Below are 24,361 nucleotides of genomic sequence, written 5' to 3' on the forward strand. Positions count from 1 at the left end.
CCTTTTCAAAGCATATTCTCATGAAAGACTGATAAATGCTCTAAGCCACAGCAGAAATGATTTATAATGCTCAATTATGTTCCTTTCCCACGGGCAGCTGTATTTAGCCAAATATTAAACCTCACGTCCCATAAAAGACTCTCAGAATTCAGCCAAAGTGGGGTATGATGGGGATGGGGTGATGAGGGGGAGAGAGATTTGGAGAACTGTCCTACCTTGTGGCTATCTACATTCACTTCACAACCTTATCCTTTTTAAAAAAGATGTAATATGCAGGCCTCCTTCTCCTGTTGGTTTTTTTTTCCTAGTCCTGTGAAATAAACTTCAGCAGTCTTTATGTACTTTTAATAGTTGTGAAAGTGTCTTATAAAAATCTTCAAGAGGGAATTTTGTCTCATTCAACTTTGTATTCATCTTACACTAACTTACTACTGGTGAATGTTAAGTTAACCATGATTTGGTACTCTATTTACATATATATATATTTCATTTCATTTTCATTTCATCATCCTATTATTCGTCGATTGCCTCGAGCAGGCCCCAGTAACGTCTCTTTCATCCTAACCCTGAGATTATATTCAAGGCTCTTTAGGAGAATGAGACCCATCATTGTTACTGGTATTTGGCATATTTGGTATGCCATGGGGAATTTGCCAGACTCTGCCCTGTGGGCAGGCTACATTCGATAGCCTGCAAGTTTGTCCAAAGTAGGAATGAGATAATAAGATGTCATAAAAGATGTCCTGATAAGATGTCGCGCGGCCGCAAATGAAGCCGCGTGGTTCCGGGAGCTGGATATTATAGTCTCTGAGTCTTGGCCGTTGATGGGATTACACGGCGCCAGTATATATATATATATATATATATATATATATATACACATATATGTAATATTGTCAAACTAGTGAGAGGGATAAATAAGAGATTACATCAAGTTACAAGTATTCCATTTATTTTCTCCTGAAGATGTCATGGAAAATCTCCATTTTTTAAATAAAATAATGCCTCTTAAACATCATCACTATATTAAATATATGTCAGGCTTTTAGTCTAGGATTCATTGTTCCTTGCAGAAACTTCTCCATACAAGGAGGCCTATTCCTTCTTGACTACCCCACCCCAGGGGCCGATGGTACAGTGGGTGGGGCGTTTGCCTTGTATACCATCGATCCAGGTTCAATCCCCAATATCCCATATGGTTTCCCAAGCACTGCCAGGAGTAAGTCTTGAGTGCAGAACCAGGAGTAACCCCTGAGCATTATTGGATGTAACCCAGAAACAAAAACAAAAACAACAGACTACCCTACCCCAGAGAGACTAAGAGACTGACTACTTGTCCAGAAAGATGCAACATAATGTGATAAGAATATAATTCCATCCCCAGAAAATCCAAAGGCTGATCTTTTTTCATTTTTACATTTCCAAGCCCGTTCAGTTATGTCTGAACTAAGAATGATCATTTTCCTTTTCAAATGCTTTTAAGGATAAAGTTGTGACTGTAAGAACATTATTTTTTAATAAAATATAAATGCTCTGATTATCACAAAGTGGTTATATCGTCAGACTTTATCTAGCCCGATAGTGATGACTCAATGCAATCTGTTTGCCCTCCACAACCTCGTTTCCTCCGCATCCCTCTTCCAAGGTAGCAGACAAAGGAACCCACAGAGTAAAGAGCTGTCCATAGCCTTTTCAGTTGCCCGTGGTATTCTATCCACTTCTTTGAATCCCGTAAGATAACTTTTTGTTTCCATGTATAAATCATAGTCCCTAATGGAAACTGCTATTAAAGAACTCCAGCTCCCACATGCAAATGGTTTCCATACTCCCATGTCCTTCCACATGCACAGTTTTTTTTTTTCAGCAGATCTCTTTAAATTTAAAGTCTGCTTGGTATTTTCCTTTACCGGAAGATTTTAAAGTTTCCTCAGTTGTCACAGGTGATTAGAAGCCAAGGTAAGGGAGAGAGGGGTGGGGAGAAATATTTAGCAGCCAAACTGCCCCCAACAGCAAAAAGAAATATCTGATCCAGTAACAGCTAGACTTAGAGACCAAGTCCAGGATTTACTTTTGCTTTTGAAACGGACACTCAAACCACCACTGACCAAAATGATAAAGCCACCCTTAAATTCTAGACATCTATGTAACTTTCCCATATTAATTCAGTTTCAGGAAATAAAATAATTATGTAGTTAAACAGAGATCCTTATACAAACAAACGCTGTGTTTACAGTGTACCAATCCATTAAAATCAACCACAGGCATAGATGATGAGAACTCAACCCTGGCCAGGCAAACTAACACTCACCATTCTCCCATCTCCCAGCCAATGACACTGAACATCCTTTTGGAATCTGCTCCCCAAACAAAGGTTGTACCAACCTAATGTCCAGGCAAACAGGTAGTAAATAACCACTGATATTCATCAAATGTGGGATCACTGGCATTCTTTAGTATCTAAGCACAACAATGTTCTGGTATTTTCTCTTTTGAAATGGCTCCATTATAATCAAGCAATTTATTGAGTCATTTTTAATAAGTTGACTCGGGTGATATTTCACATTAACTTAAATTTTCTAGCCATAAATCATTCCAGTTAAAGGAAGTAAGGGCAGACGATAATGCAAGGGGGTGGGGTTGGGGAGGGGTAACAACCCATTAAATTTCTTATATTTCACATTAAATACCAACCTCCCATATTAAAAGCTACAGAGAAGAAACATTTCAGAAAGTTAAACTGCTACAGCCCTGAAACCAAGGTCATAAAATCCTACTCTTTCAATCCTACAAAGACGAAAAGTAAGGAAAACAAACTTCCAGCATCCAGAATAAATTAATTAGGAACATTGTTAAGTGTCTCTTGAAAGCTAAGTAACAAACTGTAATCCCTGGGGACATACCTTAAGTTCCCGAAAGAAGATGCTACTCCTGGCCCACTCAACGATGGAGAAGAGGGTTTGGTCAGCCATTTTGCACATAAGCCCAAATGTGCTCAGCTTTTCGTGTTTGCCCCGGTTCGCTTGTTCCTGTTGCAGATAAGCCATGATTTTGGCCTGGACTTGAGGCTCATCTGGCTCACACTTCAAAAGTTCCAGTATCAGATGTGGGATGCTGGCCGGGGAGTTTGTCTGGTAACTATCCATATAGGAGTAGCCCATGATGGACTCCGGAGAGCTGGCGTAGGGGTCTGGGTATTCAGACTTGATGGCCCGGCTAGGAAAGTGACCATAGGTTTGGTAACCTTGCAGACTGCCATGGGGCGGCATTGTCATGCTAATCGGGGACGTCACAAAGGGACTTCTGTCATAGTCTGTAGGGGGCAAGGCAGCGTGGTTGAGAGGTAGGCCCTTGGAGGCAGAATGGATGTTCTGAATTGCGGAGGAGATGGTCAGCTCAGAGGGCATTGCTTGGATCACCTGAGACATGGCTTCCAGCTTAAGTCCATTGGCTCGGATGAGTGCCTTTTTCTGTTGCTTCAGGGCCCGGTCTCTCTTGTACATTGGCCCGAACTTATTCCTTCCTCCACGCATTCGGTCAGCTCTCACCGCTGTTGGAGGGGTGGGAGGTGGAGAAAAGGAAGTAGGGGTATAAATAGGTTGCAAATTATTAATTTTTTTAGTTTTTTGTTGTTGTTGTTGTTGTTTGCTTGTTTGTTTTATAGGGGGGTGTCACCCTCAGTGATGCTCAAGTGTTACTCCTGGCTCTGCACTCAGGAATTACTCCAGCTGGTTCCAGGGGATACCTGGGATATGAACTGGGTAGGGCACATGTAAGGCAAGTGCCTTACCTGCTCTACTATCTCTCCAGCCCCCTAATAAGTTGCAAATTATTAGCATCCTCCACTCTCTAGATATTTAGAAATGCTGAAAATGGAGTAGAAATGGTATGTGTGGGGTTGTTTTCATGACTATAGCTCACAAAGAATGCTAGAAAAGAAAACCTTGTCTGTTATCTTTTTCTTAAAGAGTTTATTACCCCAAAATCAAAGTCCCCCCACCCCCATCCCTTTTACAGACACACACACACACACACACTCACACACAAACCAACCAAAAAAAAACCTGGGAATTCTTAGGGACATATTTAACTCTTGAGTGGACTGAGAAAGATTTAGTAATTCTTGCTATGACCATTCCAACTTGTTAAGAAAAAGTATCAGTTTGTCCACTAAGATCCTAGTTCCCATTTCTGTTACTCCACTTGTATGGTGCAATTTACTCTATGGAAACCCAAACTATGGGGGGATCAAATAACCAGTTTCTGGATTAAACTGTGTATTTTCTCAGCATCTTCCTCAAAGACATTTTTGGCCATTTTACTCTAACAATGGGGTAGAGGCCCTTGCTGGCAAATCACTTTCACCTGGGCTTGGGGAATACACATCAGAGCCATCAGTTTTGAACTCAAGCAGAACTGGACATAATTAAAGCCAATTCATTTCAGAAGCTGTCACCCTCACAGTGCCGTGTGCAGAGGGGGCTGGCCTCAAAAGTCCATAGGTTTCTCCAAGCTCCTGGTGGCCACCGGCAATTAAAGACTGGGGACCTCTGACAACTTGTGTCACACTGAAATTGCTGGGGGTTAAGTTTTTGAGCTTTTATCTTTGGATTATCTTTGTCATTAAAAATTTATTGCAAATGTTATATATCTGGATTACTATGAAAGATAATAATGAGTTTTCAGCTAGGTAATAATTTATTGAAGTTGAGGAGGTGCACGCACCACAAGTGAACTCTAGTCACCAAAACATATCTGTTAAGAGAATAAAATGAAATCCTTTCCTTTTGTTAAAAAGAAAGATAAAAAGATAGACTGGAGGAAAGAAACAAGGAAAGAAGGAAAAAAGAAAACAAATCAAATGACATCATATGAAATCACAATGTTCGATTCTGCATCTCATAGTAAGCATTTACTCCCATATTTCCTATTTGGAAAACAATAAAATGGTGGATAATAAAGAAAGTAATAAGCGTCAATTACATTCTTTTGATCTCTTCTAATAAGTAATGCTTACTTCACAGCTCTCAAGATAACTGAAGTGGTTACTTCTGCTAGGAAGGAATCTATTAGCAATTCAGCAGATTTATATGAAATCTTTTGAGTATTTCTATCAAGCCCAAGTTTCATAGAACAGAAAAGTTCGAAACAAAACTAGCTTGTGCCCCATTGATCAAATGAAAGGCGCTCGGACCTGGCACATCTCAGTGATATGTATCTCTTATTATTACTTTATTTGCAGTATATTTAATCTGTGGAAACTCTGTAGGTCAGAGGCTGAAAAATAGCGACACACCGTAATAGTCCATGAATGACAAATTATTTACAGCAGTCACATATTAACTTTACTACCTGACAATCTGTATGTTGTAAGTACACGCTCTACTCAAGTTTAATGTGGTTTTTGAGGACCCATTCTCTTACTCTTGTCAAACCATTATTACTGATTTAACAGTTCATTATTTTTCATGTTTCCTGCTTCCCAACTTTTGTGTTTTACATTTGTATTTTGCAGACTCAAGTCATTACTGGAGAGAAGAAAAAAAAAACCCCTTCCTATCTATCAAGCTATCAAAAATGAAACTGTACAGAAGAAACTCCTTTCCATAGTTAAAGGTTTTCACTTGCTGAGAAATTATTAATAGTAACAATTATGACCAGCAGACCTTCTAAAAACATTAAATTTGAACTTTTATGTGAGCATCCTGGTTTAAAACTTAAAGGCATTGTTAAACTTTTGCAAATTATTGGTATTTCTCTTAATTTTTATCACTGTTTGTTTTAATCAGATCTAGCTTTTTGGTGTCTAGTGCATCTGCTTCCCAAACTAAAAGGTGGGGAGGTACAATACTAATATTAAACCTGTTTCCCTAGTAGATTCAACCAGTGTTTAAATGAGACCCAGACTATTCTCCAAGAAAACTATACAAAAATTTTACTTTACTATTGTTGATCATGTTAAAAGATCAGGAAAATAATTCTACCATGTTACAAGTACAATGTTATTTTAAATCCTATGTCCTTGGAGAGTTTGAACAGGCAGTAGTAGGCTTTAAAAGAGTCTTACCTTCTAGCTTCATTCCAACACTCAGACATTTTTGAAATCGACAGTAAGGACAACGCTTTCTCTGGGTTTTGTCAATTTGGCAGCTCTGGTTTTCTATACACGTGTACCTTTTATTATTTTGGACTGTTCGCTTAAAGAACCCCTATAAGACAGAAGAAACAGTGAGCCATCTTACACAGCTAACACCCGATTCTTGTATTGTTTCATTTTAAGGAATGCACCCGTAAATCTTTTTATGGCACCACTTGTGCCCTTAAGTGGCTCTGTGGTTTGTTTTGCATTTTAACAAGATCCACCCTCAAAACAGAGGCCAGACCATAGTGGGGATATTCCTGGCATCAGTGTTTTGATTTCCAGAGATTTACATTTACAATGACATCAAATCTTCAGATTTGGCTCCATACCATCTCATCTCAACAGCCAGAGAACAAAATACCTTCAATATTGACAAGCAACTTTAAAAAAAAAAAACTCTGCCCTTGCTGTTTCCTTTGTGTTCATATAGATATTCATGGAGTATAAGACGTCTGATACAATTTCAACAAATGCCAGTGGAAAAGTTAAATGGCCAGACACCTGAGATCGTTTGCAAATGTCCATACATGGTAGTTGAAAGCAAAAGGATTTAAAGAGCAATATGGAAAAATGCTTATAATTTCACTGGAATACAGTCAAGAAATGAAACTTAAAAAAAATTAAAATAATGGAAAAGTGAAGTATGAATAGCAGAGCTGAATTTCAGGCTGGTGTGTCCTTCCTTATGTTTTAATCAAAAGAATTAAAAAGAAAATTTGTGGTTTCATAATATAACAAGAACTTTACCAGGAGATTATATTGTTATGTTTATCCTACTCCCTATAAAATGAAACAATCTTATTTTATTTTTGAGAATGAAGGGATTTTCCTGGCAGTGGTTTAAGTAATTATACTGTTCTCTACTTTTAAAAAACGCTGACAATGTGCACCAACCTAGCTTATTGGGAATATATAAAAAAGATGAAATAAATCTTTAAACTATAATTGATACTATGGATAACAATATGGTATACAGTAAACATTATAATTTTCTACATTTAAATAGGTCTTAAAATAGATTTTATATTTATAAAAAATCACTGTATTGTGATTTCATTCTTCTTTCTAAAAAAATTGCTAAAAGTCTTCAAAATTATGTTTGGAATAAATCAGAGTGAACTCATGTAGTCAAAAGCATAGACTTTTATATTTGTGAGTAAAAAATGCTGAGACTTGTAGCACAGAATATTCTGAAGTTAAAATGTATTGGGAAATACTTTGTCCTGTTCCTACTCCCAGGAACGATGCTCTAAATACATATAAGTCACACAAAAATCAATATTTAGGACGGTTAGAAATGGAAGTCTTTCGAGAGCTACATCCCTTTACTACTGTAAAATATTTTAAAGCAACAAGCGTGGCAAAGTTTTCTAAAGAGCAGACATTTCTTTGCCTTTTGAACTAAATCAGACACATATTTCTATGAGTCTTCTCCCTAAGACTTTCTCTCATTTTCAGATGAATCTAAAAAAAAAAAAAACCAAACAAACAAAAAAAGCTTATTTTGGTTTAAAAGGGGAATCCAATGGTTTGAACATCATGTTCCCAGGTAGCAACATAGAAGCCAACCTTGCAACTTTCACAGGTAAGAAGGCCGTAATGGTACCCAGATACTTTATCTCCACACACCGGACAGAGCTCTTCAAGATCTTCATCATAGGAGTAATTCACCATTTTAAACTGAGACACTGAAACAAGAAGAGAAACACACACCCAGGTAGGTTTCCATCCTGCAATAAGTCTTTTTTTCCCCCTTGGGGGATGGGGGTGGGGGTGGGAATTAGTGGACAAATATCCCCCAGGCAAAATAGAAAATGAAAATAATTTTTTAGCCAGGAGTACCTAAGGAGAACTATTTTTTAATACACTTAAAGTAAAACATCTTTTTGTATCCAGTAGAATGTCCTTCATAGTTTTTTTATTTTTTAATTATAAAACAATTCTAACTTCTTTTGTTCCTGTTTTGTTTTTCAAACTGACAGTGGCAGAACCCAAGTTTCCTAACTTGAGTTAGGAGAAAACGTGCCTCTCAGAGTAGAAACAGGAATTACTCAATTGTAGCAACTTGAAATTTCTTTGAAATCTCAGCTGCGTCCCACTGTCCCCTTGGCCTAGGGCACGGGATGAGCAAGCACACATAGTTCCTCCCTCTCTCGGATCAAGAGGGCTGCAGCCCAGCTGCCCAGGACAGCCACTCCAAGTTGCAAACCCTTGACTGAGAGAGAAAACGAAGCCCCAGAAACCCGCCTCTGGGCAGTCGCCGCCCCGGGACAACCGCGCGCGGCTCGCTCCGCGCCCCAACATCCAAGTCCCCTATGGACCAGACTCCAATTCTGGAGACCTTCCCGGGGCCCCTCCCCACCGCCTGATGGAAAAATTTACAAAAAAACTGAAAAGGGAACGGGGAGGACGCCCGGAGCGGAGGAAACGGCAAAGATCCACACGAGGTTTTGGTTTGGTCGCCAAGGGCTTAAGCCCCCCCATGGGGCTCGCAGGTTGCCGCTCATTCCTGCAAACCGTAAACACCTGGACACCACCGCAGAAATCAGGCCGCGGCGGGCTAGGGCGGATTCCCGACGGCGCGCAGGGAGGGCGGGGAGGTGGGGGGGGGGGGGGCGAGCTCCGGGAAAAAACCAGATCCGGGGCCTCCCCGAGCCGGGCCGCGCACTCGGGGGGTCGAACCCCCGGCTGGCGGGCGTTTGAAGACCCGCTGGCGAAGCCACCGCGCGCTCCGGCCGCCGCCCGCACCTCTGGGCGCGTCCCCGGGACACCCCAGGGCGAACTGGCCTCAAGTCCCTTGCTCAACCACCTTTCGGCGACACACCGGCCTGCAAACACCGCGTGGAGTTTGTTTTACGTTAATCAGTGGCGCTGGCGGGGGGCAGGGCGGGCGGGCAGGGGGGTGTTGGGGGGGGATGGGGCGCCCGCTGCGGGGCAGAAGTTTTTTTCCAGATCTGTTTACCGGAAAGGAGAGAGCCCCCAGCGCGGCCGCGCGGCTCCATCCCCGGCGCGGCCTCCTTACCCAAGTCCAGTTACTTGGGTTCTTAAAAAAATATTAATAATAATAAGTTCTTCTCCCTTCCCCTACCCTCATCCCCACCCGAGTTTCTGCGACGCGGTTCTTGGCTCTTGGATTGATCCAGAAAAAAGCTCTGCGGGGAGGAGTGGCACTTGTAGCGCTCCGCGGCTGGGAGCTGAAAGGAGTCGTCGGTGCAGAGCCCGAGCGCCGCGGGGCTGGGTGTCAGCCCCAGTTGGGGCCTGGGGGTGGGCGTGGAAGATCCCAGGGGTGGAAAAAAAAAAGCCTCCCAGACGCCGGAGCTCCAGGAAATGGAAGTGCCTATGCGGAGTGCAGTCACCCGTCGGTGCTAGACCAAACCCAGGCGCCAAGCACAACGCGTCCGGGTTGGGGGTAACCTCATCGCTTGCAAAACTCTGCACCGAGGTCTTGAGGCGTGTCTTAAGGATTTGAGGAGGGGGAATGATGCTCCACCACCGGTATCTTTTATCCCCGTTTCCCTCCACAAAGTAAAACTCGAACTTCGGGACACAGAAAAGGAAACGTTGACAGCAAAGGGGAGAGTTGGTGCTCACCTCGAGGATCCAACCCCGAAACGCCTGGGGGCTGAATGTTCCAATCTGGCGGAAAATTCAAAGACAGACACAAGCGGACGTGGGTTGGTTTGCCGGGCGCCGCGGTCCAAACGGGCATTGAAAAAGCAAAACCAAAGCGGTCGGGACAGAGAAGTGTCCGCCTAGCTAAAGGAGGGGGTCCCCAATGGTACTAGGCAGAGGGGACGGAGGGGGACCGGATCCCGGAGTCGGATGCCCTGCGTCCTCCGGGGCCCCAGCAGCGGCTCCTCGGGCAGAAATGTGGCTCGTCTCTGGCTGAAATCCGAGCAAGCTTGAGAGTGGGGGGGTTTCGTCCCCAGGGGCACCTCTGGGGCAGCAACCGCGTGGAGAAAGAGGTGCTTGGTGCTTCCCACGCTGCTCTCGAATCCCGAACCCCCAACCCCGAACTGTTTGATAACAGCCACAGGCTTCTTTGGAGCCCTCGGGCAGAACGGAGAGTTAACTTTCAGCCTTGGGGAGTCCTATGGAGACCGCCTCTCTGGAAGTTTACAAAGGAGCTATTACAAAGGCGTTTCCCTTCCGCTCCCACCCCACAAAACTCCCTTATTCTTGTCTCCCTGATTTCTTCTTCAGCGTCCCCAAGCTTCTTTTCCCCGAGAACCTCCAAATTGCGCGCGCCGGTGTGGGCTAAAACTTTCCTTGGCGGTCTTAAGAATCGTACCGGCCCCACGGACTGCCCAGAGAAAAATTCGGCTGGGAAGCTGGCGGTGGAGGGTCCCGAGGATCCCGCATCCCCGCTCCACTCTCCCCCGTGTCCCCAAGTGGCGGGACTCCTAGGCGCGCGCTGTATCGGTATCTCTTGGGGTCAATTGGGAACCCCAGCCCCAAGCTTAGCACTCAACCCACAATTAGCCTCGAAGACCATGGTCCCGGGGAACTAATACGGCCCTTCCTAGTAGCTTGGTGAGACCCCGGAATAACCGAAAGGCAACCGATCGCACAAACACCACGCAAACCTTCTAGCCACCCCCCTTCTCCCTTGCACAGCGGGCGGGAGCGCCGATGGCGCCCCGCCTGCCCCGCACCTCCTCCGGGTGCACCAGCCCTGAACTCTGTTCTCAACACCTCCCCGGCCCTTTCAAGTTCGCTCAAGGGGATGGCAGGAAGCGTTCTGGGATCACAAGTCCGCCAAGCCCGCACATCCTGCGCGCTGGAAGGGGCGAGGATGGAAGAGCGCCGGTGACTTTTCCTAGCATTGTTCCCTCCCCGGCGCGGAGCAACTGCGATAAACTTCTGAAGGCTGCGTACAGCCAGATCCAGAGTCGCTATTTTGGAATACGCGGAAAACATAGCCAGCGGAATTTGCTTTGCCTTTTTTTTTTCTCCCCCTCAGTTAAGCGGTCAAACGTCTAGAAAACATATATATAGGCCCTTTACATATTCAGCGCTCGCGATTCCGGAGGCACAGAAGTCTGCCCCTCACCCTCCACTCACTAGCTCGTCCCGGCACAGAGAGCGAGGCTGGAGAAACTTTGCTTGCCATTCCGCGGTGGTCCGGGTCCGAGCTGCCTGGGGCAGGGGAGCAGGTCTGCCTGGGCTTTGGGAGCTGCCCACATCCATACCGCCGCCCTAAGACCAGCCTCTCCCGGACCACCTCTGCTTTCGCCCGGTGACTTTCCTAGGCTGAGCGACCTTCCTTCTCGCAGGGGTAGTGGTTAAAGTTCCCACCGACTCGGGTGGCCGGGAACTTGCCCGGATGCCCAGTGAGCCATTGCATTTCTGTGAATGATCGTAGGATTTCTGAAAAGCACCTTTAACCTGAAGCTGCCCGACTCGGGTTGCCCCAAAGCTCCGAGCTCCTCGTTTCTTAATTAGAAGTGGCCGATCAGGCATTCCTAGGAAAACCTCCGCCCCTCATTAATGGAGAGCCACAAACTTTTATGCCCGCCCCGGGGGGACCCGGGCGGACGCCCGCGCGCTGCCCCAGCACCCCGAGAGCGCGGGCGCCCGGCGGGCAGAAGCGTCGGCGCGAGCTCGGGGCGGGGGCTGCGGGGTCGGCTGGCCACGCGGCGTCTTCTTACCTTGCATGTTTTCCGGCATCTGCCCCTGTTCCCCATGCGATCGAGCCAGTCCCAGGGCTTCCGTCTCCACTTTGGGCAGCATGACAAGGCGGCCGCGGGCGGGGGTGGGGGGTCGGCGTGCGTCCGGAAGCCCAGCACCTGGACACGGGCAGCACAGATTCAACTCCGGCCGCGAGAAGCCAGGGGCGGCCGGGGAGCTGCTCACCCACCCGCGCGCCGGAGCGAGCCACCCGCGGGGCTGCGGGTCAGGACCCCTGAACCCCGTCCAGTCTCGCAGCTCCCGAGTCGTCCTGCCCGCAACCCCCCCCCCCCCGTCCCTCCTGCTGCCGGGAAGAGACTGGGGGTGCAAGGAGCGGCGAAGATGGGGCTGGGCTGGGCGAAGGCGGCGGCGGCGAAGGTGCAGCTGCCCGGAACGCGCGGCTGGGTCTAGGCGAGCTCCGGGCGGGCAGCGCAGGCGGCTGCGGAGCTGCTGCTGCCGCCGCCGCTGCCGCTGCTCTGCCGCCGCCGCTGCCGCCGCTGCTGCCTCTGCTGCTGCCGGCGATGCCGCAGCCGCTGGTCCCGGACGACACACGGGGCTCCTTCCCCGCCCTCCGGCTCGGGCTCCGACTCGGCGGGGGTCTGGGTCTCTCTCTCTCTCTCTCTCTCTCTCTCTCTCTCTCTCTCTCTCTCTCTCTCTCTCTCTCTCTCTCTCTCTCCTCCCTCCCTCTCTCTCCCCTCTCCCCTCTCCCCTCTCTCTCCTCTTCTCCTCTTCTCTCTCTCTTCTCTTTCTCTCTCTCTCTGTCTCTCACTTCTCCCAGCACCGCGCCTTTCCGCCCCTTCCTCGGCGCCGCCGCGCGCGGCTCGGCTGTCACAAGTGCGGAGTTGGGAAGTTGCAAACCTCGCTTCCTCCCGCCGCGTCCCGAGCGCAGCGCTCTCCAGCCCCGAGGGGGCCGGCGCGGGTCAGGTACTGGGGGCCGGCGCGGAGGAGCGGGGAGCAGAGTCCGGCCCGGGGTCGGCCGGGATGAGGGGCGATGACAGCGATGGGGGACGCGGGTTTCGGACTCGAGTCGGACCCCCGCCGCCAGCCAATGAGGAGGACGCGCAGGCTGCAGGCTCCCCGCCAGCCCCAACCTCTTCACCCGGCCTCGCCCCCTCCCCTCCCCACCCCCCCCCCCCAGCCTCAGGCCCGGGGCGGGGGAGGCGCGCGCCGCCGGGTCTTACAGCGGGTGAGAAGCGACCTCTGTCTGAGCGCCGCGGGGATGGACGCGCCGCTGGAGCCGCGGGGCGGGAGCCCCGGGAAGCAGCAGGCACCGGTGTGTGTGTGTGTGTGTGTGTGTGTGTGTGTGTGTGTGTGTGCGCGCGCGCGCGCACGGGAAGGGGGGTGCGGGGTGCCCTCACCTCTATATTGGTCCAGAGAGAGGCTCGAGGGGGAATTAACCATCCACTTAGGCCACGTAAAGGAGAAAGGGGACCTGGCAATCAGTGGACCGCTCCTCGCCAAAGCAGAGCTGGCTAGATCCCAGGGTCTCTTCTCCCGTACACGCCCTCTAGACGCTGGGTTCTGGGAGGGGTCAATGGCCCGCAGTCCTGGCTCACCGAGGGACAGCTCTGTCCCCGAGGTCACTCTCTTGCTGGGAATTTGAGGAGCCCAGCTTTTTCACTGACTTATAAACACGCCTTGTCTACCTATGGCAAACACACACACACACACACACACACACACACACACACCACCACCACCACCACCACCACCACCAGCCCAAACCCATTTACACAGTTGCCTTCTTAAACTTGAGTGAATTTAAGATTTCCACACAGAAAGCAAAACTCAGTCTGTGCCTTTTCATTCTGGTGTCTCTTCACTCCATCCACATAGAGGCCCAGAGGCCCAGCACTTTAATATCAGGTTTTGAAGAAACATCTGTTAGGCAAACTCTTGGGCCACCAACCCAGTCACATCTTGGGGGCTTTCAGATCTCATCCCAGCAAGATGAAAATCATTCCTTTCTGAATCCCCCCTCCCCCAAGCCTTTAAGGTATGCTCAAAGTCTCACATCTAGTGTGACTGGGCACAGAGTAATTATCAGAGTGTACCCGCAAGAGGGTGAATTTGAATCTCAAAAGATCTGAATGTATTCTATTTGAAGGGACTAGAGATCACATAGTTTCACAAATTGATAAGTAGTCCATTCACTGGAATGCAACATCTATACTATACTATGAAATTTCTCTTCCTCCCCCCACCCCCATGCCTGGGACCTTAAACAGCTCCATCTTTGCATTCTTCCTTATGTGAAAAACCCAACTTTTAGCACTATCTTCAGGCTTCATAAGAACCTTTAAATGGGAAGCAGAGTTCACTGGATTGTAAGGCAGAGTGGGCTAGTTAGTGATCCTTACTTAGGATGCTCAAATTATCACCATCATTGTCAAGTAAGACTGCCAATTCATTTTTTATCTTTATTAGTTGTTTTCAAAATCGCCGTGAATTAAGAATATATTCATATGAATATGAGCTCATAGAAATGAATTTAAGGCTCTACTTAGTGATCCTAATCTTTGGCATTTGATCATTGAAAGTGGCTCTGAAATGAACTGAGAGCCATTCTGCAGCTGCCCCAATGCTTTTGGGGCACCTACTCTGGGACCTTCCCAAACTTCAGGCTGGCTATGGGGTTCCATCCACAGTTTCCAATCTCAGAGGGGGCTTCCAGTCCTTGGTGTGGGAAGGAGGCCCTTGGTTCGTAGAACAGGAGGAGGGGTAGGAAAATTCAAAGGCAAAAGAGAATTCTGCAAGATCATGTGATGGAAGACAGAGGCTGACAGGTTCGCATTCAGGGTGAGCTCCAGCGGGCCAGAAGAGAGCATCTCTTTCTTCAGTGCAGTTCTCAAAGAAGCCTGGATTGCTGGTGACAAGGGACCAGTTGGCATTTCTGGGTCACACCAAAAGAGAGAGGTGAGGGTAGGAAAAGAGGGGTGAGGTGAAGGCAAGGTTTTTAAAATCTGGGGCCAGAGAGCCAGTACCGGGGTTAAGGTGTTTGCCTTGCACTCAGCCAACCCAGGTTCAATCCAAAGAACTCTGTAGTGTCCCCTGAGACCAATGAGTGATCCTTGAGCAGAGGCAGGAATCAGCCCTGAGCATCGCTGGGTGTCCTCTCCCCACACCGTCCCCCCATCCCCCCACCCATCTGTCCTTTAAAACTTCACAGTTGCATCAGAGGAAAGATCTGAGGCACTTAGACTGGCTTTGAAGCACTAGACCTAGTTGATCACTAGACAAGAGTCAAAGGGGCCACCCGATGCATGTGGAAATGAAGGTGGAAACTTCCTTTCCTAGAAATCAAAGGCACCTCAAGCCCCTTGTATCCCAAGCTTCGGGCTCCAGCAAGTGACAGCTCCTGGCTATAGCAGCGCTATCCCGACCTTTCCAGGAACTTCAAAATCCTCTCTTGTGCAGACGAGGCTGGAACCTTCCGCATGGAAAAGGTTCTGGTCAGAGACCAGAGGTACGCTTACCTTTTCCCTGGTTGCTCTCCTCAAGGGGTTTATAGAGAGAACCAAAGGTCATCCGCAAGCCTGGCCCATATGTGGTCCAGGAATCATCATACCAGGCTTCTGGTCTCTGCACCATCACATACTCACTCTGAGCACTCATCCAGCTCTCAGGAACCTCAGTTCCCCCCCCCCCCAACCCCGGGGGGTAGCAGGGTCCCTCTGAAGCCTGGGGGCTCTCTAGGCCCATTCCCGATGCCTTCCAGAATGCCCTCCCCAGGGAACAGCTGGGCATGGTCACTAGCCTGCCTGAGGTGCCCTGGCTAGGCTACCTGAGGTGATCCTGGATGCAGTGGCCCTGGAGGAAGGCGAGAGGTCAGTGGGTTTGGGAAGAGGATGCAGCTGTGACTCAACATCAGGACCTGTGTGGTCTTTGCCAAGGCAGGTATATTCAGCCACCTGAACACATGCAGGCGTCCCATCATCCCCGCCACCTGCGGTCACTCAGCCTTCGCCAAACACTGCCAACCCGTAATCCACACCACCTGTGGTAGCAGAAACCTGTGGGGCAGCATCCAAAGCTGGGGCATCGCCTCTGGCTTCAGCGCTTGCCCCTTCTCCGGTCCTCCCCTGTGCTCCTGCCAACTTCAGGCAAACTTCTTTCCTTTTCCCCCCTCTCCCTCCAAGTCTCCACATTTTTCTAAAGAGACAGGTCTCCCGGGGTTCGTCCTTCCTGGTTCTGACTTTGTCTTAAAGCGTTGATTGACGTTTGCAATTACCAAGGCTGATGGCTCGGGGAGGCTCCCGCAGCCTTGATGAGCGGGAGAAGCGCAGTCCTGGCATATTTTATCCCGGCTCAGCGTTACGGGGCCGGCGCGCCCCCATTCACCCGGAGGGCGGGTTGCAGCCGGGGTGGTCTCGAGCCCTCACCATCCGGGAGTGGACTAAATGCCTCGCACCCTTGCCTGCTCTGGCCTCCTGCGGCTGCTGACCCCTATTGCCTAGTCGCAGGGGACAACCTGCCCTTGACCTGACGCTGAATGAGTGTCGTCCCCGTGCGCGAAACGGCGTGCAGGCGCTTTCGGGACAAAACGCCAAGGTTTTCCAGAGTGGATCCAAGATCCAGGATCTCCAGGTTGGAGCCCCTGCGTGCCGGGATGGGAAACACCTCCCCGATCCCTCCCGGGAAATTTGCAAAGCTGCCTTCCCCTTCCTTCTAAACCATTTCTTCGCCTTCATTGCCTTTTGGGGAGAAATGTGTTTAAGAAACTGAAATTTTTCGGCCGCAAGTGTTTCATCTCCAGAAGAAATGTAGATTTCCACCCCCACCCCCCTTCCCCGCAGGAGATCTCCAGTCAAGGCCCGCACTGCCCATGGGACTGGAGAAGCCAAGTTTGCCGGCCTCAGGGCTCAGCCTGAATTTTCTGCCCTTCCCACCACCCAAAGAGTCCAGCGTCAGTTCCTTATAGCCCTTCTCTGAAGTTTCTAAGAAATCCTGAATTCACTGGGGGCTGCACTATTCGCTCTCCGTCCCTCGCCCTGCCGGCAACCAAAGCAAGGTGTGTGTTTGTGGGGGGGAGGGATATTGAGTTTTACTATAACATAAATGTTCCAGAAACAGCACACTAGACCAAAGTGGTTTTTTTTTCCCTTGGGGGGGAGGGAGGTTGGATTGGATAGGTAAGAAGTCGGGCATGGTGAAAGAAATACCAAATAAGAAAGCTCCCTTCTCTTCTAACACGTGAATCCGTGTAAATAACCACTTTAGACAGCATCAATAAGTCACTGCAAAAAAAACACAAAAAACTGCTACCAATTTAGACATCCTGCTCCTGGAAAGACTGCCCATTTAGGGGAGCAGCAAAAGCAATAGGGGGGTGTTTTCCTGTATCCCCGAGGAGTGTTTGCTGGGGAAGAAAATGCGCACCAGCTCCAAGGGACACCTCCCATCCTGGCGCTGAAGGTGAGGTTTGGGGAGAGGTTGACCTGGGTTACCGGAATCTGCCGCTTTCCGCTAAAAACGCTGCCCTGCAGAGCTTTGAGGACACAACACTCCACCCCAGAGAGTTCAGGGTCCTGGGCGCGGCGCCCGTGGAAGGTAGCGGGATGATGCGTTTCCAAGGAGCTCGCAGGAGAAATAATCTTGGGGAGGTTGGTCCAAAGGAACGTCCCTCCTCTCTCATAGATTGGAGGTGGGAAGCAGCCGGCTTCTAAACCGAGCTCCTCAACTCCCCTCGGGACCAACCGCGAGGGGCATCCTGGCCCCAGGACGCAGCTCTCCGTGCTCTGCCAGGCCACGACGCCTTCTCCGCGCCTCTCCAGTCTGGACCGTCAGCAGTAGCCCGCGGGACTGGAAGTTTCTAGAGGAGAGCCAAGTGCAGTCCAGGGTCGGAATCCGTCCTTCTGATTGCTCAGCGCGCACTCCAGCACTCCTCCGAGTCGCCTGCCCCGGGGAGCCCCCGCAAGGGGGTTTTGTTTCTGCGGTAGAAAGAACCACGCACTCTGGGGGGGGGGGGGTGAGGGTGGGCGAGCGGTAGGGCTCTCTCACTAGGTCGGCAAAGAGAGGGGGTTTTGAAGGGTGATGTCACTTAGGCTCTCCCCGAGGACAGGGAGCGGGGTCTCGGGTTCTGGAGGCTAAGCTGCTCTGCTCCCCCGGTGAAGACCCAGCAGGCGTGTGGGAGGTTGGGGGCGGGAGAAGGAGGACTCCGAGATACTAGTCTAACAACTGGACTAGGGAAAGGGAACCCAGCGATTGGTTCCGATTGGTTCCGACTAGTTTTCTTTTCCAACCCTGGTGACTGTTGGAGGTGAGTTCGGGGCTGGGGGTTCTGAGGTTGGGGACGTCCCCATCTGCATTTACTGAGAACAAACACAAGCCGCTGGACCAGCGGACCAGCACCTCGGCAAGCGCTACACACTCTGGTCGGTGGAAAGTGCCTAAACTCCCTGTCTCCTCCCCAGGGAAATGAGAGGATTGGTCCTTAGGGGACACTAAGCGGCTTCTTTAAACTGCTTCTTGCTGAGGGTTGGCCCGCCCTTGACAGTCTTGAGGAGGTAAATAAATGCTCTGAATTTTCTCTCTATCCCCTTCTCACCTGCTCAGAAGCCCTGCATGTGGCTACGAACACCACTTGGCACAGTCTACGTCCAAGCCCCAGCAATCCCCAGAGATTGTTTCCAGGCCTGCAAAACCCAGCTCAGCTCCGCCCTCAGTCTCCCCACCCATACTTCCTCCTGCCTCCTTGCCACAGTCTCCTGCCCCTCCCCATGCCACTCTCGGAATCCACTGGGATGGAAATCTGATTCCTACTGCGGAGTGGAAAAGAAAGATCTCTCTCTCTCTCTCTCTCTCTCTCTCTCTCTCTCTCTCTCTCTCTGACATCCAGAAATGCTTTCAGCGAAAAAAGTCCAAGTAATCCAAGGGATTTTTGTTCCATCTGAATTCCATTCTAGCAGCCAGGGCAGTTACTCTCTGGAGAAAAGAGCATGGTTTTCAGAGCCACCCCAATGGGTCTCACGGAGAGTTCACTCTAGACAAACTGAGTTTGGGCAAGTCATCAGATTGCTACTTCCACCCCCATCCCCATCTCTCATTAAAATGGGGTTTATGAAGTAAAGCTTCTAAATAAAAATACATAAAAATAGATACACACACAATACACACACAATAGTGCACTCTATTTCTTTAGAAGTATCTGTTCTTCACCTTTTCTCTTTTTTCCCTTTACTTCACCCAAATTCTTTCTGGGAGGATAGTAAGAGGGGTATCACTGTCCTTGTAGGACTATTAAGAGCAGTCCAGTGGGAGACTGGTGAACTTAAATGTTTTGCAATGCCTGGCAAGTCCTTGTGGTTCCTTCAAGCTCTGCCAGAAGTGATCCCTGAGCACAGACCCAGGAGTAAGCCCTGAACACCGACAAGCATGGCCCACAAACAAACAGAAAGCCTTGTTCTCCTCTGTATTCAGATGAAGAGTTTAAAAGTTAAGCATTGGAGACCAGAGCGATAGCACAGCGGGTAGGGTGTTTGCCTTGCATGCGGCTGACCCGGGTTCAATCCCCGGCATCCCATATGGTCCCCCAAGCACCTCCAGGAGTAATTCCTGAATGCAAAGCCAGGAGTAACCCCAAAGCTGGGTGTGACCCAAAAAGCAAAAATAAATAAATAAATAAATAAATGTTAGGCATTGGGGGTTGGAGAGATAGTACAGCAGGTAAGACTTGTCTGAAAATCCTCGCTCTTTTTTTCTTTAAAGGTGAAGCATACCATACTATCAGTTACACAAAATCTCATATAATGGAACTTCCCCCAGATCCGAGACTGACATGGCCTTTACTAACTTGGTCCATTTTTGTCCCTCTGGTTATCTCAGGCTCAGTCTCTCAAATTCTCACCCACACTAGTTATGTTTCAATCCTTTCTCAGTGCCCTCAGAGACATAAGGCCTCAAAATCTTCAAGCTTTTGAGCTGGAGCCATACTCCAGCAGAGAGGGTGCTTGCCTTGAACATGATTGACTTAGATTTGATCTCCAACATCCCATATGGTCCCCCAAACAATGCCAGGAGTGATTCCTGAATGCAGAGTGAGGAGTAACCCCTGAGCACTGCTGGGTGTACCCCCCACTCCCCAAAATCTTGAAGTTCCTTGAAGTCTACTGGATTTCTCAGTTTTTGCTCCAATAAGGTAGACGGAAGATGTGCAGAGAAGTAACTTTATCTGGAGGTAGGTTGGACTTGGGGAACAGGAAATGTGTCTGAGTCTTGGCCTGCATAGAAAGGGCTGGAGGGGACCAGAGTGATAATACAGCAGGTAGGGTGTTTGCCTTGCATGTGGTGGACCTGGTTCTATCTCCAAAATCCTATATAGTCCCCAGAACACTGGCAGGAATAATTCTGAGTACAGAGCCAGGAGCAACCCCTGAGCATCACCAGGTATGACCCAAAAAGAAAAAAAAAAGGAAGAAAGGAAAGAAAGATCTGAAGGCTGCTGAAGTGATTGTACAGCAGGCAGGGCACTTGCCTTGCATGCGGTGGACACAGGTTTGATCCCCAACACTCCATATGGATCACTGTGCCTGCCAGGAATGATTACTGAGCACAGAACCAGGAGTAATCTCTGAACACAGGCATGTGTGATCCAAAGACCAAATAATAAATAAATAAATAAGTGCTAGAGATTATTGGGAGGGGTTGAGCCTCTGAGTAGGAAGTCTGCCCCTCTTAGTTCTGTTTTAGTTCAAGTCCAAGGCTAAACCTGAGATAATCTTAGACACTGCATTCAGGGAATGGGGTCAGATAAAGGGAAAAAAGAACTACAGTGTCTCTGTTCTCCCTTCACTTATCTCTTCTGCTTTGTTCAAAGGTGCTAAAGACCAACTAATTCTGCTGTAAGTGGAGGACCAGGCCAGGAAAGGGCATTTGGGACACACCACCTCAGAGTCAGGATGGGAAAGGAGGGTGCACTTAATTTTTCTGGAGAGTTCTGCTGCTTCATGCATCCTCACCTGCATTGCAAATTATGCTGGTTAGTCAGGTGACTTGGGTCATCTCACTGTCCATTGGGTGACATCTACTTTCCAAGATTCTACGGGAACAGAGCTTGGGATTAAAATCAGACTTCAGAATGTTAAAGAGAGACCAGATTACAAGCTACATCAGTCTCAAAAGGGTGGCCTGTGGTATAGCCCTGGCTATATGCAAACACAGCTTCCCATGGAGAGCATACATTTTTATATTGAATGTTCTCAAAACAGTCTGTGGAGGGACTTAGTTTGAAAATTATGGAAGAATCAAAGCAACATATTGGCACCTGGCAGGAGGATCAATTAAGACTTATTATAGGATGTGTTTCTACCACCCAGACTGGATTTTTGTTGATGCAGATGAGCATTTTATTCTCTCTCTGAAATTAGCATGGTTTCTTTTTCAGTAGAATCACCCCATTTGAGAGAAGGAAAAAGATAGTGGCAGAATCTAAGAATCCGGATAGAGTCTCAGAAGCTAGTGAACATTTAGCTCAGAGTTCACAAATCTGGTTGTGGTAGGAATCTGTAGTCCATGAAATCATTGTTTTACAGGCAGGCAGAAGGAACCACTTGCTCTTCATTCCTCTGTATGAGCAGAGAGATTTGTCCACAATTTTCACATAAACCACCAATTTCTTCATCCCCAGAAGAAAATTGTCAGTCCACCTAGTTCCAGTAGACATTAATACATATGTATACATATACATATGCAAATGTGTAAGCAGACACATGTTCCAATATCAAGCAACTTATTACTTAACATGAAATCTCATTGATCTCTACTTGCATTGAGCCCAGAGCTGTGAACCAAACCTCCTCCAATCCCTCAGACTCACAGGTAATTTATCATCCCAAAGTCTTCCCCTGGGAATTTGGCCACTCTTCACAGCTGCTGCTTTTCAGGGTCCTACCCTGGGCAAAAGACACCCACCTCCACCCCAATCTCAAAGGCAACTCACTTTCTGATATGGGCCAGCCCCTTCAGCCCAACCCTCCAGTCGCGGCACTGTGCCTTCTCTAACCTCTGCCTTCTGGGGGACAGTTTCAGCCCTGGGACCCGGGCATGATTCTTAGGCTCCTTGGAGTCACACGGCAAACAGGTGCCAGCAGTCACCTGGAGGTGACTGGCATGTTGCAAATGGGAACATCTCCCAGCCACCTGTGAGGCAAACAATTCCAGGGAAGGGGGAGGGGGTGCTGGTATGGGGGTGGGGTAGGGACGGTGCGGTGGGATCCGGAAAGAAACTTTTACCGGAAAATGCACTGGAATGTTGTCATGTGGGGATCTGCTCCCGGAAGTGCTTGGACAGCTGGGGTGCCGGGACATGCTCGCTCGCTGGGACTGGCTGTGCCCTCCTTCGATACTTCTATGATTCGATCTCTAACAATCGCCCCCGATTAGACTGATGTCTCTCTGATCCCCAGTGCTAAGAACCCGGCAGATGACACGCTTCTGGGGTTCTTTCTTGGAGCCGGGCCGGGGGAGAGTGGTTGGGGGCACCTCGGGATCGGTGTGAGACCGGGCGCGATCAAGAAAATACGGTAGCAGAGAGCAAAATACGGTAGCAGAAGCGCCTTCCCTCCCCCGCTGACGCCCCTCGAATTCATCCACAGGGCTGCAAGAACGCCGTGGCGAGGCAGAAAAAGGTCGGCGTGTGTGGTTTCTCGGACACACTCGGGACTGAGACCGAAACACAAATCCCGCCAGCCGCGGGGACCCCTGCGTGGCCGGGTGCGGGCGCGAGCGCAAGCGTCGGAGCGCGCTGTGCCCGGTGCGCGCGCCTCCCTCGTGCCCGGCTGGAGCGCGCGCTCAGGGAGACCCTGACGCCCAGCGGCTGCGGGAAGGTTAGCCAGAAAAAAACAGAATTTGTTAGCCAGTTCTGCCCCTCTCTCGTACCTCTAGGTACTTTTTATCTGCAGAGCTGTACGTTTTCAATGACATTCTGTCTCTCTTTCCTGGGTTCCCTGTTTTTCTTTTTTATTTTCTTCGTAAGTACAGAACTTTTTTTTTAGTAACCGTTTCCTCAATTGATATACTTTAGGGTGTAGTTGGCCCATAAAAAACGCAATCACTGCATTGACTGGAATCAGCTGGCTATGAAGGAGGGAAGTGGAAAATGCCAAGCCTTCATTTTCCTTCTTTTACAGCAGGCCTGGCACTCAGCGCTTCTGCCAGCCCTCTCTGCAAATTGGCAGAGACATTCCAATCCAAAAGCCCGAGAAAGTGCTACGAGATAGCATAGGTTCTTCAATAACTGGGGGAAAGCAATAAAGGTATGCTTTTTAACAGACTGCCAGTGACAGTCTTCTGGGAATTCCTTCCCTTCCGTCTTCACTCGAAGGTTAATTGAATGTATTCTTGCTGTAAAACTGAATGTGGCTTCCCATTTATTTAAAAGAAAAATTAGCTTTATTTACTTATGTGTATAAAAAACAAGACATCCTCATTTTAGAAAACAAATGATCATTTTCCTAACTAATCATCTCCTCTCCCTGTTTTGTTTTGTTCTTTGCATTTGCCAAAAAACCCCAAAGATTTTCTACAGTATCTTGTACTGTACTGTGTATCTTGTATTCATGTACAGTACTTGTACAGTGTGGTGTGACTTGAAACTTTGCAAGTAGTTCAGAAAGCTGTCTGAAAAAGTGTGCTCAATGAGCTCAATGACAGTTCCATATGGTTAACTTGTTTCAGGTTGCTCAAATTTTGGCACATTATTTCTGGTAAAAGGTATTTGAAAGATTGTAGGAATGAAATGGGGTGTGTATTAAATTTTCTGCCTGCTTTTTGATACTATAATGACATCCACAAATTGGATGTAATGACTGTTTGACATCCTTTTATTTTTTTAAACTCCAAGAAAGAAAAATGTGTGATATATACATGGGCTTATTTGCTTTTAATAAACACCACAGGGGAATAAAAACAGTGGTTTACAATACTAAAGACACTAGAGCAGTAAAACAGTGTGTATCACTGTAATAACAGAATAATACATAGATGATAAATAGAATAACTCCTACTTACCAATAGGTGGAAATCCGAGCTTTAGAGAGTCTTGTAAATCCCCAGTATCCGCATTAGAAGACATTCTTTGTGAAATTATAGGCAGTCCTTTGGCTTAAAGCAGAAATCATTGAGCAGAAGAAAAAAGTGCAGCTTGTCAATTTTTGTGGCCTTGGAGAGGACACTTCAGACTATAGTAACCCTTAGTGAAAGTAAGAAAAAGTGGGGGGGAAAAAATCCAAGAATTCAGAAAGTTCCAAGCAAGTCTTTCCCTGGACTCTGTACTTTTTCCAGCATTAGTGGCCTGCTGTAAACCATGAATCCAGTTTCACGATGGGTTCTAATCAGAAGAATGGAAACTTTCGATAGGCCTGCACTGATCACGTGTCTCCAGGCAGGTTGATAAGAGGACCCTGTTATAAAGTGACAGCAAAAGAGATAAGAACTCTTGGCAGATAATGGCAAAGCAATGATTAACTCCGCAGTGGAGAGGTGCGATGCGGCACAGAGAGTGGAAACTTGTAAACCAGAGGGGTCAGGAGATCACACTGGGTTGGATAAAATGCC

The 24,361-nt window shown here is 48.3% G+C and overlaps 1 protein-coding gene across 3 annotated transcripts in view; it reads right to left on the bottom strand.

Annotated features, from left to right (window-relative positions):
• Positions 1-24,072, bottom strand: part of NR5A2 (nuclear receptor subfamily 5 group A member 2) — a 159,554-nt gene extending 135,482 nt beyond the window's left edge. The window contains exons 1-5 of one of the 3 annotated variants that reach the window (XM_056110851.1): positions 23,816-24,072; positions 11,791-11,928; positions 7,769-7,827; positions 6,065-6,206; positions 2,901-3,547 (exon numbers count right to left, since the gene is read on the bottom strand). In XM_056110851.1, coding sequence (XP_055966826.1) covers positions 2,901-3,547; positions 6,065-6,206; positions 7,769-7,827; positions 11,791-11,928; positions 23,816-23,879 — 1,050 coding nt within the window. In that variant the 5' untranslated portion in view covers positions 23,880-24,072. Of the gene's footprint in view, positions 1-2,900; positions 3,548-6,064; positions 6,207-7,708; positions 7,828-11,790; positions 11,929-23,815 lie in introns of all 3 variants that reach the window. The other 2 variants (XM_056110850.1, XM_056110852.1) reach the window with 2 other exon arrangements.
• Positions 24,073-24,361: the final 289 nt, after the last annotated feature.

This window comes from Sorex fumeus, unplaced genomic scaffold (assembly GCF_029834395.1).
Source record: "Sorex fumeus unplaced genomic scaffold, SorFum_2.1 ptg000010l, whole genome shotgun sequence".
Classification (NCBI taxonomy): Eukaryota; Metazoa; Chordata; class Mammalia; order Eulipotyphla; family Soricidae; genus Sorex; species Sorex fumeus.